The sequence below is a fragment of the Dermacentor andersoni genome, chromosome 1 (assembly GCF_023375885.2).
Source record: "Dermacentor andersoni chromosome 1, qqDerAnde1_hic_scaffold, whole genome shotgun sequence".
Lineage (NCBI taxonomy): Eukaryota > Metazoa > Arthropoda > Arachnida > Ixodida > Ixodidae > Dermacentor > Dermacentor andersoni.
Window position 1 is genome coordinate 295,229,888 of NC_092814.1, and position 12,813 is coordinate 295,242,700.

At 43.9% G+C, this 12,813-nt stretch overlaps 1 protein-coding gene across 2 annotated transcripts in view; it reads right to left on the bottom strand.

Moving 5' to 3' along the window:
• Positions 1–12,813, bottom strand: part of LOC126548591 (growth hormone-inducible transmembrane protein-like) — a 38,580-nt gene that overhangs the window by 5,054 nt on the left and 20,713 nt on the right. For both annotated transcript variants that reach the window (XM_050196847.3, XM_050196846.3), the window contains exons 3-5: positions 10,541–10,652; positions 8,566–8,707; positions 7,392–7,689 (exon numbers count right to left, since the gene is read on the bottom strand). In XM_050196847.3, coding sequence (XP_050052804.1) covers positions 7,392–7,689; positions 8,566–8,707; positions 10,541–10,652 — 552 coding nt within the window. The remainder of the gene's footprint in view (positions 1–7,391; positions 7,690–8,565; positions 8,708–10,540; positions 10,653–12,813) is intronic.

Below are 12,813 nucleotides of genomic sequence, written 5' to 3' on the forward strand. Positions count from 1 at the left end.
TCAATTACCCCACAACACCTAAACACAATTCCACATCAAGGAGAATTGAGACAACTTGTTCACTTTTGTTTCTGGTCATGAAGGGCCCATTTGTAAAACAACAAAACAATGTTACTTGAGTAAAAATTCATCAGTTATGTAATTACTTAGCAAATGGTTTTCTGAATTGTTGACAAATGAAAACTCACTCCAGCAAATAAAAAACACTGTTGCTATTATAGGGCTATTATAGTGCTTAAGTGACAATTCTGAGGCATTAAACTACCCGCCGTGGTTGCTCAGTGGCTATGGTGTTGGGCTGCTGAGCACGAGGTCGCAGGATCGAATCCCAGCCATGGTGGCTGCATTTCGATGGGGTGAAATGCGAAAACACCCGCGGTGCTTAGATTTAGGTGCGCGTTAAAGAACCCCAGGTCGTAGAAATTTCCGGAGTCCTCCACTACGGCGTGCCTCATAATCAGAAAGTGGTTTTGGCACGTAAAACCCCATAATTTTTTTGAGGCATTAAACTCTGCGTTACATAAACAATACCTTGGGCTTTGTGGATGGAGTTCAAGGCCACAGGCAAGAAAATTTTTGACTGCCTAAGAAATCATAATTTCAGATAGTGCAAATATAGAGCAGACTCCGTGCGAAATTTTACATTTGAAATACAAGTGTATGCGTTATGAAGAGCTAGCAAAAGTAGACATCTACGATACCAAAAAGTGAAGAAAATGCTGCCATTAACGCTTGCTCAAAGTGACTTGTGACCCCAAACGCACAGTTCCTTGGCATGACCTCCAAGATTAGGTGCTGCCCAACGAGCCTGTAACACGCTGCAAAATCTCGGAGGTAACAGGCTGGGACTAATGTCAGATCCACTTACCACCAGGTGCAGTCAATTTTTTTGGACACCCTAAGGGCCGTGAAAATGTCCAAAAAAATTAATGCACGCCTTTTACTGCCCCGAAGGGCTCAAATGAGCACAGGCATGTCCGAAATAGTGAAGGGCTGCCAGCACACTTATTAGGCATGTTGGCGCTTGTAATATGACAGTAGATAGCAGGCGTGCATGGACTATAGATTATGAACTGTACCCCGTGACAGTGCGCCTTGCCACTCTTAGTATATTTCACCGCAATACATTGCGTTTGCTTTACCTCATAATACAACTGTATTGTGGCAAGCTGACTTCTGGGAACCAGCATTATGGAATGCTTGACACTTGCCGTGCTTTTCACACTTCGAAGCCATTGGCGAGGATGACCAAAGCAGAGTCAGCACCACTGCTGACAGTGGCGAATTCTTTCTAAGAAAAACGCCAAACAGAAAGAAGCTTGGTAGCAAACGACACAGCCGTTAGGCCTAGCATTGTAGCGGCGGTGGCTATGGCTGCCAGCGGATCGGCATGCAAGAATGTTCGTTTGAGGTTGTGAAATAAGAATGGCAGTGGTGGTGGCTTCAATTAATGCCACTTTGGACCTGCGGTCACGGCAAAAAGCACAGAAAATCGGACTGCATCTGAAATTTCAGACATTCTTAAACATGGGGTACGTGGCGCTGCTGTGAAGCGTCCAAATTATAGGGCATGTCCGAAAAATCGGTCGTCGACTGTATGAACATTGTTTACCTAAGTGCTATTTAAAGGCTGGCAAGAAAATGATAATTACCAGCCATGTAGCTCTGCCAAGATTGCTTCAATAGTATATACTTCTCACTCACTACTAATTTAGCCTACGTGAAATTTCGTTGCAGCTGGCTTTTAAAAACTTGTTCATGAAAAAAATAACTTTTGACCCACTAGAAATCCTGAACACATGCTACAGTATAAGTGCACTGCTGCCAACATTTGTGGCAGCGACATCTGCCACGCATTGAAATGAAAGAGAAAGCGGGAGGAAGAAAGAAATATTGCCAAACTCCAGTGACCGATTCTCTTTAACTCAATTACTGCGAACAGCAATTATGAGCCCTTGACTGCTGGATAATGTTCAGGAAATTACATGTGACCAGAGAAAAACCCTCAGGAATTTCTGTAAAACAGAGAGAACTCCAGTGTCACTGGAACAACTTCTGGAAACTCCTAAAAAATGCTAAGAGGCTCTTCCGCACTCTGATGAATCACGATGCTGGCATGCAGTAACACTCTGCTGTCTGCAGCACTATCCACATTACAGCCTTACATTTTTTTACTTTCTGCACTTCACTGTTGTCTAAATCTGACTGACATCGTCAACCTTGGAAAAGCTATGAAATTAGTATAAAGGCTTTATTGTATTTTGTATATATTCAGATCCATGCATTGCACTGTTCACTTGCATTTAAATCTTGGTACAGTAGACTTTCCTTCATTCGACTTCAGTTACTGATTCAATTTTTTAGTCAATTCGATCCCGACCAAAGGTCCTGGCTAGTGCTCGTACATTTCTATGGGCCAAAACCTTTGTTCCTTCGATCCCAAAATTGGCCTTCGCCAGTTAACTTGAACTTGACTGGTCAGGACGCATGCACCTGACCCCAATGGTGATGTAACACAATGGCAGCAGCATTTGTCTTGGTAGCACTTAGGGGACAGTCAATGCATCGAATACATGTTATGTCCTGCCGAAAATTGGCTTCGGCAGATTCAGAATCAAGAACAGCAGCCCGCAGTGAATGATTACTATTTGATTCAAAGGTGCACCATTTCCCCCCCCCCTAGAAAATTGGTATGTAAATCGGCTGCACATTATAATCGGATACAAAACTGAAACCCTGTTCGTAGTGTCAACAGCCTACCACCAGAGCCAGCATCATTACCACTGTCGTCATAAAATCGTGCAATAAAAATTTTTGTGTAGAATGGCAAGGACGACATGCCGCTTTCAGTCTAATTACAAAAGCTAATTCAAAAGATAAGTTATTTTACAAGCTGAGCTAGTGGCAACAGTGTTGTATCACATGCTTCTGGCACTCCGGAGACTTCACAGACTGTAGGACAAACTGGTGTGGTTACTCTAGGCGTAGGCCGCTATACCGTTCGTGATGGTTGCTGAGTTATTGAAGAAATGCTTAATATCAAACAGTGAACAGCATGGAGAATGACATGTTATGGTAGGTACAATAGTTTTAAAAATTTGTTTGATACTCATGACTGTGAATATTAAGTGTAAATTGGATGCAAACTACACTTTTTGTTTTACAATATTGTGTACAGGTTAGATTTGGGCACACATATGATGCGGGGGTGTGTTAGAATTTGGTAATTACTGCCAAGTGATGCAGCAGGTGTTGAGATGTTATTTTCTGCTTCTTTAACGAGACGCCAAATAATCTGACAAGTTCTCTTGGTCCTGTCAAGGATGATTAATGCAAGTCGGCTGTACAAGGTGTCTTCCTGTGGGATTGAAAGAGCTTGATGTACAGAAAACCTTATTTTTTAGATGTAACAATCAATTTTCTGGCAACATCTGGAGGCCCGATTTCAGTTACTTTTTGCTCACTTTCAGTCGGTAAACTTCAGCAGAAAGAGTACTCTTTTCTATGAATATCTTAAAATGCAATCCTTGCAATCATACAATTGGTTATGGTCATTTTTTGAGAGATCAAATTCTGCACTGATTTAGGCAAAATTTGTGAAGTTCATTAGAGAGCCTCTCCACATATGCACAACCATTTATATAATACTGGATGCATAGATGTGAGAATTGTCCTGGTGGCACCATCTAATGATGCCGAGTTCGACCAAAGCATCCACAATTATTATTGTGATGGCTAAGCTTAACTTAGCTGCTGGTTAAAAATCACCACCCAAGCACTCCGTACAGATGGTTAACCAGCGAAGCTGAAACGTGCGGCCCCCGTGTTTATCACTGGTTTAATTCCGACGGTTCATTAAACGCCGGCTTGGCAGACTGCAGGATCCTCGGTACGCAGTTGCTGCTTGCGCTCGGCAGCACGAGCCTGTTCTTGTGCCCACGCTGCAGCATCGGCACGGCGTAGACGAGATTGTTCCCGGTTCTGCTTGTGGTGTTGCAGACCGAAAGCTGCATGCTCCTCAGGAGTATGTATAACGTGTGGCCTACCCATTTAGCCAATCGCGTGCCTCTCTCTCTCTCTCTCTCTTTTTTTTTTGCATGCGCATGGGGTTGAGCAGGACGAGTTTTCGGCATACAGGACGGATGGACGAATCAGTTAGCCATTGTAAGAGTTGGGGTCGGTCATGTAAAAAGGGGTAGCTGGCCCATGCGATCATCAGACTCATCCACACTAAGGACGTAGTTGAAGGGAGGAACTTGCTCTCATCGAAAACAAGGAGTACTGGGCTTATTTACAGTATCTACATGAAGAGTTGAGAATGGTACATCTCATCAGCCTAGCATGACTGAAGTGAAGCACACCGAGAAGGCGAAAACAGCTGCTTAAAACCCCCTCTGTCCTCCGTAGATCTCTAGGGCCAGGGAAACTGCCGTCCAACCTTCATCCAATTGGAGCGTCCAAAGTTGTAGAAGGACCCGCTTTGAGGGCGAAGGTTCACACTCACTCCTGCATCTTTGTTTCACTGAACACACAGAAAGGAGGGGTCTTCGTAGATACGGGTTGTCACGCTTGACTCAAGCTGGTGCATCTTGGTTCTTAGGTCGACCCCACAGTTAGCTGGGGTATATTGTCAAGCGACCATGGCGGTTACCGGGGTCCATGAGGGAACGCCTTAGAACACCCTTTTCCACGAGTTTTCTTGCTCCCAGTGGTCTGTGAAGGAGGCGACAGTGAACAAAAACAATACTCGGTCTGCCAAACTTGTCTCGCCTTGGTGGTGCCGCAAGTCTGTCCGAGGGGCATGCATTGTTGGCTTCGCGAAGCAATGCATTGCAGCAGGGCAAGAGAAGCTATAAGGTCACTACCCCTGCTGGCCGATCCTAACACCACATACAACTTCGCTGTAAAAATGTTGGCAGCAATTATCATTAAGATATAGTGGTTTTGTTCTTTCCTTCCACGAGAATGCTCATGCAATGCGGAGGCACATTGAGTATATGGTGTGATCAATTTTAAGTTTTCCGAGACGTTTAAATATCGCCTGTGGCAGATAGCATAATTCCTGTCCTTGAACTGGATTATTCAGACACGTGGACATTACTTTCACAAGAAATTAAAACACATACTCAACATTATTTAAAAAAAAAACACTATCTTCTGAATTAATTACCTTACGGTACATATCGCAATTCTTTAATTGTAGATGGCGAATTTGCAAGGTGTATCCACTTGGAATGAATTTCCATAATTGCACCAGTTTGGAGATATTTCCCATCGAACTCATCGTAAATGGCTGTTCCACTAACTCTTTAAACAAAACGCTCTTCTTTGCATTGCAGCACAAAAGTAACTGGAATGTCCATGTATTTTGACCCATGCTTTGGGAAATACAGTGCAGTCCACTTATAACGATACCACATATAACGATACATCGGTTATAACGATGGGTCGACATGAGAGTGTCATTTTATGCATTGGGTCTATGGGGGAAAAACCATTTATAACGATAGGTTATTCACCGCATATCGGATATAACGATCAAAATTTTGCTGTCTGGACGGCGTTTTTCGTGCCAAATAATCGTCACACTTGCGTTGCTTAGTTCCCTGAAACGAACGATGTCGAGACGAGGTGATGTTTACCTCCTTAAGTTCGTATCTGCCGTCATTACCATGCAGTGCGTCCCGCCCCACCCGCGCATTGGAGAATAGCTGAGTAGGCGCAGCGCGCCACAACATGGCGCTAGTTGCTTCATGCGCATCGGCCACAGTCGCTTTGAAAGAGAGAGGAAGAAAAAAAAAGCGTGAAGCAAAGCGGCGCGGTGGTGCCCGTCCCGCGTCTCTCTCTCTCGCAGGCTGACGCCACCGGAGCAGCGTGCAACAACGGTTCAACCCAGTTCGAAGATGGCGCCGACAAAGCACAAAGCTGTGTCACTTGACACGAAAACGGATATATTGCAGGACTCTCGATTCCGCTTCAAGATGAGCGCCCTTGTGAAGAAGTATGAGCTCGCCCAGTTAACGATATCAACCATCTTGAAAACCGGGAGCACCGCGATTGTGAAGGCAGAAGCTATGAGCGGCCATGCCGATCAGCGGAAAAGGGTTAGAGACCCTTTGTACGCCGATGTTGAAGAGGCGCTTTACCAGTGGTTCATCACCAATTGCTTCAAGAAGGCGGGCTTTGTGCGTAAGGACGAACTTCCCCAATCCACTGAGACCAACACGGTGGAAGCCGCTGACAATACCGAGCTCTGGGAGCTCGTTCTTACTGGTGACACAGGTGGTGCGTCGAAGGAGGAGTTTTTGACTGCAGACAGTGCTGCCTCGTTCTGCGATGAGGTCACTGACGAGGCGATCGCCGAAGATGTGCTGTCACGACAAACGGCAAAGTTGTGCGACGGTGGCGACGGCAGCAGCGACAGTGACAATGAGATTGACAGTGGCTCCTTGACCCCAACCTCGATGTCCATGCAAAGTGCACTGTCGTCGATCGACTCCTTAATTGATTTTATGCATGCTAAAGGATTGCCGCCAGTGTTCGCGCAGCAGCTGGAATCCATGCATACCACGGTTGTGAAGCTGAAGCTGCCGCAAAAGCAAGTGCAGATTTCGGACTATTTCGACGCGCCTAACCCTTGACACGGTTATTGGCGCTAGAAATAAAGTTCGTTTTTCACGGCCTGAGGTACGCGTTGAGTCGCGTACCTCAGGACCTTACTAAAGTTTTGCATCCATCCATCTATCCATCCATTTCACGGCCTACTTTCTACATCATCTATTCTTTAGCGCAAGTAGCGAATTCGAGTTCGGAGCTGCAAAGGTATATACCGCGTTAAAAAAAAATTTTTTTTTTAATAACTGCAGTCCAGTGTAGCGATCATTGGTTATAACGATCATATTTTTTGTCTTTCTCAATATCGTTATAAGTGGACTGCACTGTAACATCTCGAAGCTGGTGCCATCCTGGAGATTCATTTTAACTGAATGCGCCTTGCAAATCCACAGGCTACAATTCGTTAATTGCAATATGTGACATAAAATAATTTGTTAAGATGTTAATCAGTAAATTTACGATTAGTTAGTTGAATATGTTTTTTGATTTCACATGTTAGTAATGTTCACATCTTCGAATAATCCAGCTCAAGGACAAGAATTAAGCTATATGCCTAAGCATCAGAAGAGGTCATTGCCAGGGCTGCTGCTCATGTCTATGACTCTAATGTTCCAGTATTCCACAAATGACATTACACATAAAGACAGTTATATTTCAGTCTTTTGCTAAAGAAACTAAACAGCTCCCAAGAATGGTCGCTGTGAATTCCACTGTCTACTTATATGCATATCCTGGGACCAGAGACACATGCCAAGAAGCAAGAGAAAGGCACGCACCAAGAGAGGAGGCGAAAACAAATCCCAGTCCGATGGCAAGGGGCCCACCCATGTTGAGGAATTTCTCACTCGGGGCACAGGCAGCCACCGTGGACAGGCCTGACACCACGCCAGCAGTGTAACATGCGGCTCTCATCATTATAGGCCCGCCCAAGAGGCAGAGGGGGGCCACGAGGGCACCCATGACGCCACAGTGCAAGGCCCAGGCAGCCTGTTTTGCCCCCAGTCCTTCTCTGTAGGGCAGCGAGCGGGCCACCATGCCTGTGCCAATCATGGCTGCAAAGCTTGCCCCTATGGCCTGCGTCATTGCAAGGAGGCAAAAACTTTGGTGATCAATATGAATTACAACACAAAAGGAGAAGAAAGCCATGCCTAGACACACACCACCAGACAGTGCAACATGATGCAACATAGTCAGCACAATGCATATGGCAAGGGGAGCCGAGTGCTTTGGTCGTGCTGTTTATGGATGGGTAAGAGTTAAGGAGAAGGGATGGAATTACCAGCTCAGAGGCATTCATTTTACAACTGTCAGTGCATTTTGTTCAAATCCTTGGCTGTGTGGTTGCTGTGCACAGCAACAGGTCACATTGTAATCCTTATGTGATGTTTTCATTTAAGAGTCCCCTAAATGTAAAAGTTACCCTACCATGATATTCACACAAACACAATAAGCATGTCGTATTAGCTGAACCAGAATGCGTGCCTACACTTCATAGAAGCTTCTTACTGCCATTCAATCATGAAAAACGTGCACCAGCACTCCTGGATGAGGAAGTAAAGTTTAGCAATGAAAAATGTAAATTATGCCAAGCTTGTACTAAGGGTGTTTACGAGTGTGCCTACAACGAATACTTCCAGCAATAATTTCATATGGCGTAACGTCTAGTCCAGTGTGTCGCTGCATCAAACAAAAGCTCTTGATGTCATGGTATTTCTGCTTTTCACACTGAAAGGCACTCAATATATATATATATATATATATATATATATATATATATATATATATATGAAAATAAGGCCAAAAAGTATGCCTGCCCACAAAATACTTTTGTCACATGCCTGTCTGTGCTAGTTAAGCCTATCAGCACATGCTTTACAACAGCAATATCCCAGAAAATTATCATTCTGCAACAGAGTGAAAGTGGTGCTATGTCTCACTCATCAAACTCACCAGCCACGAGCTGCGCATCATCAGGTTCATCATGGCAGCGTTCCGGCTCACAGCCAATGCAGAAGCTGCTGTGATGACAATGCTTCCTCCAAAGTAGGTGTAGGTATCGCGCACCCTCTGCCGCACATACTCTGGCCATACCCTGCAATGTTTTTTTCATGCAACACTCAACAACAAATTTCTTAACTGAAACAAATGTGACAATAGAGACCCCATGTGAAGGAGAAATGACCACTGAGGGTGCGAGGTCTCACAATTGCAACTATTTGCCCTGGGTTCAACAAAAGTTCAGGCCTCATGGCAGAGAAAAATGGAAGCAATGCAAAAGAAAGGGAACAAACAGATTAAGTTTTGGAACACAAATAGGCTTCTTGTTCAAGATCACCCAGACAGTAACCTACTTTTGTCACACATCTCTGAGCAAAAAGAGCAAAAGTGTCACAGAATCTTCACCCTTCTCCCATTTTGGCTTCGTGAGTAAATGCATTGTTTTCAAGACTGCCAGAATGATTCTCCTTGCATGGGGTCAATACAGAGACAGTGCTGAAAGAAAAGAATTGCATGGCCTGTTCAGTAGTTATTTTCTTTGCAACTATGTGGCAGCTACGCAGCAACAATGGCATAAAGCTAATATCCAAGATTTCTAGAAAGGCGATCAAATTTTAGAGGCACTCAATGTTTGCCTTTAGTGTCCTTTAAGTATACTGCAACTACGGCCTCTCAAACTCACTTATGTCCTAAACTATGTTTATGTCATCAGTGTGTTAAAAATGGTATATACAAAAACAACCAAACAACCCATGTAGCTCAACATTTAATTTTGTTTCAGTACTTTAGCACAATATCAGATGAGAAGTGCACAGACAAAATTAAAATTTCACATCTATGCAAATCTAGAAAAGGCTTAAAAAAAAAAAAAAAATGCAGATCCCCACAGTGTGGGAATTGATGCAGGCGAAGCTTTCTGTGCTGTTTGCTTTGACTGTTGATAATTGGCAGTGATCTTGACAGCGAATGTTTAATTTCTTCATCATTTAGACCAATACGAGAGTGATCAGTTTTACCTTGCATGCCTTACTGCTGTTTGTCTGCATAGCACACAGAATGCAAAGGGAGACGTGTTTGCTTGAGGCGTTGTTGTGCGCTAATGTTTATAATCTCCGAGAGGGTCGAGCATTATCATTGCCTCACGTGGCACATTGCATCGTGGCAGAAGCATTAAACCGACTGAATTATGTGGCTGTACGTGCCAAAACCACGATTGGATTATGAAGCACATCGTAGTGGCAGACTCCGAATCAATTTTGATGACCTCGAGCAATGCCATAACCGCAGAGCTACCGCAGCGGGTATAGAAGTGTTGATTCGACGTGCAACCGCTTCCGTAGTGTGGCTTAGATTCTACTATGTTTTAATGTGGCTTTGCATCTGCATGCCCTGCGTCAGTTGCCCGCTGGACAAATTTGCATGTCGTTTATTTTACAGGAATAGCAGAAACATATCATACCGTACCATCAGTTTGTCCACAACCGCTGTTGTGCATTTCCTTGCCTTTCCACGTCATCTTTTCCCTATCGTAAGCTCCCCCCGTACTGGAACTGGAGTGAAGAGTGGCTAGGCTGTTGTTCCCTTGTTTCGAGACTGTGTCGGTTCTACCCATTCTATGCCTCCTCTACCTCCTCCTCTCTACCATTCTACCTACCTCCCATCAGGACTTACATGTTAATTTCTACTAATGTGCAAGTAAGCGCTGCAGTTTCTGCAATGGTTTTGTGAGGAATTACGGATAAGTACAGCTGTCAAAATGACAGTGTGGTGATGCCTAGGCCATTGGAGAGGGCATTGAGCACATGCGACGCAATGGAAAGGTCCAAGCTAGTTTCTCACGTTGCCTTTCTTCTCTGCCACGCACCTTCCATGCATATACAGCAAGACCAAGTCAGCTGTATGGAGATTCATTCCAACAAATACTCACATGGATCTTTCAAAGGCTCCTGCTTCACTCGACATGCCGAGCCCATAGTAGCAGAGGGCTCCCAGCCCAAAGGCCGATGCTCCTGCCAGAACACCCTTCCCCACGCTGAATGCTGCAAGAACGAAAAAAAAGCAAGACAGTCAAACACTTGTAGCCAGTCAATGACTGACATACAGACTTCCCAGACAACAAAGCAAAATAAGAAAACGTAAAAAAAAAGGTAGCATGACATTTGAGCAGGGCAAGTTTATGTAATGAAGGGTTGCGTAATGACCACTAGTTGGTTCTTGATTATTAAGCCAGCAAATGGTGCTTTGGCACTATGAGTCAAGCAGCCATGCCTACCACACCGTGTAATCGCATATAAACATACAGTAGAACCTCGTTCACATGTTCTAAAAAAAAAATAATCCTGAGAAGAAAACGTACTAACAAAGAAAACACACGATCCAAATTAACAAAAAATTTGACAGACTCAACTGGATTTGACATCTACATAATGCGAATTGTTGTGCACGAGGTGCCGATGCTCGTCGAGCTGGTGGGGCTTCGGTGTTTAGCTGTTTTCTTATTGTGCAATATTTAAAGAGACAGACAACTGCTCAGGACGTGAACCAAGATAATCCTGCTGATGGAAAGATAGCCTATCGTATTGACTAAAATGAGCCCTGTTTCGCTCATTAAATGTGGATATATACTTTTGGTTCTTCACGAAAAGTCATGAAAAATGACCTTTGGCACTCCAGGCAGCAGAAACATGATGCATAAGTGACCTCTCTCATGACCTTCTAGAAGTGTACATGGTTCCTGTCTTTTTTTTTATTATTATTAATGGCATGAGCATTGAGTGACTAATTTCTTGCGCAGCTCTTCCGATTCACCTTCCGAGACGACTGGGGATGAAATTCTAAATAAATCAGGGAAAAAAAAAAGAAAAAAGTACAGTATAACATTCCTGGGTTTCAATATAGATATGCTATCAGAACACAAGTTTAGCTACAAGGTCAGGGTGTCTATTAAGTTGACATTTCCAAATTCCCTGAGTTTTCCAGGTTTTCCCTGAGTGCCTTTGCGAAATTCCCTGACTGATGCAGAACTATGTTTTATGTCAAGACGAGCTGATTGATTGATTGACGATCGAAGTTTATTGGTGCAAGGGCAGCTAATGCCAAAGTGCACCAGGACATGTGTTTTGGTTTAGTAAAATTGTGAGTTTAGGGCTATGACTTAAAATAAAGGCTGTATAGAGGCCTACACGTAAGATAGAACTATAAATACTAGTGCATGAATTATACAATAATTACTAAGATAAATATAGGGCCTTACATGCATTGGTTACAGGCGCACATGTTAAATTATTGTGGATTGTCCAAGTCCCTTGCTGTACAATTGTTGCTTACGCAAGAAGTGCGAGAGCTCAGACATACTTTTGTGCATCAGACCATATCTCACCTGTGAGGCACAATCTGATGGTTAGGATGATATGAGATGATGTCTAGAAAGTTAACTTCTGCAAGATAATTAAGCACTCTTCTAAAGTTAAAAAATGCATCGTCTGATAAGAACATGGAGGGATGGGGAGGGTATATGATGTGAGTAAAGTTCCCTAAGTGAGCCACTCGCTCTCGGTGAAGTTCAGGACATTGGATGAGGACATGTAGGACGGTTAAGTTCTCACCACAGCGTGTGCACGTTGGTGGGTCAGTTGCAGTCAAAAGGTATTTGTGTGCGCCGTAAGTGTGTCCTATTCTGAGTTGTGCCAGGGTGACTTTGGTGTATCTATCAAGCTTCAGTGGAAAAGATTTCGTTAACTGCGGTTTAAGCAGGTGCAGCTTATTTTCAACTTCCTTGTCCCATTAAGCTTGCCAATGATAACGGAGCGCCTTTCATACCACAGGTTTCATGCCCACACCAGGTATCCAGCTTACATCAACTGTATCCCGATGAGCCACTCGTCCAGCATTTTTGTCCGCCATTTCATTGCCTGCGATCCCAGAGTGGCCTGGCATTCAGCATACAACAAGTGCAAGGTTTTGTTTATAAGCTACGTGAATGTGTTCAAGGAGCATGTTTAATACAGGGTTTTGGCTTGCTTTGCCACAGGACAGGGCTGTGACAACGCTTAAAGAATCTGTGTATATTATAGACTTTTATATTTTGTGCTGTACTATGTACTCAACAGTTATCAGAATACCGTACGCTTCTGCTGCAAAGATGCTGCTATGGTTACGCAAGGTTTTAGAGTTGGAGAAGTTTGGGCCATGGGCTGCACA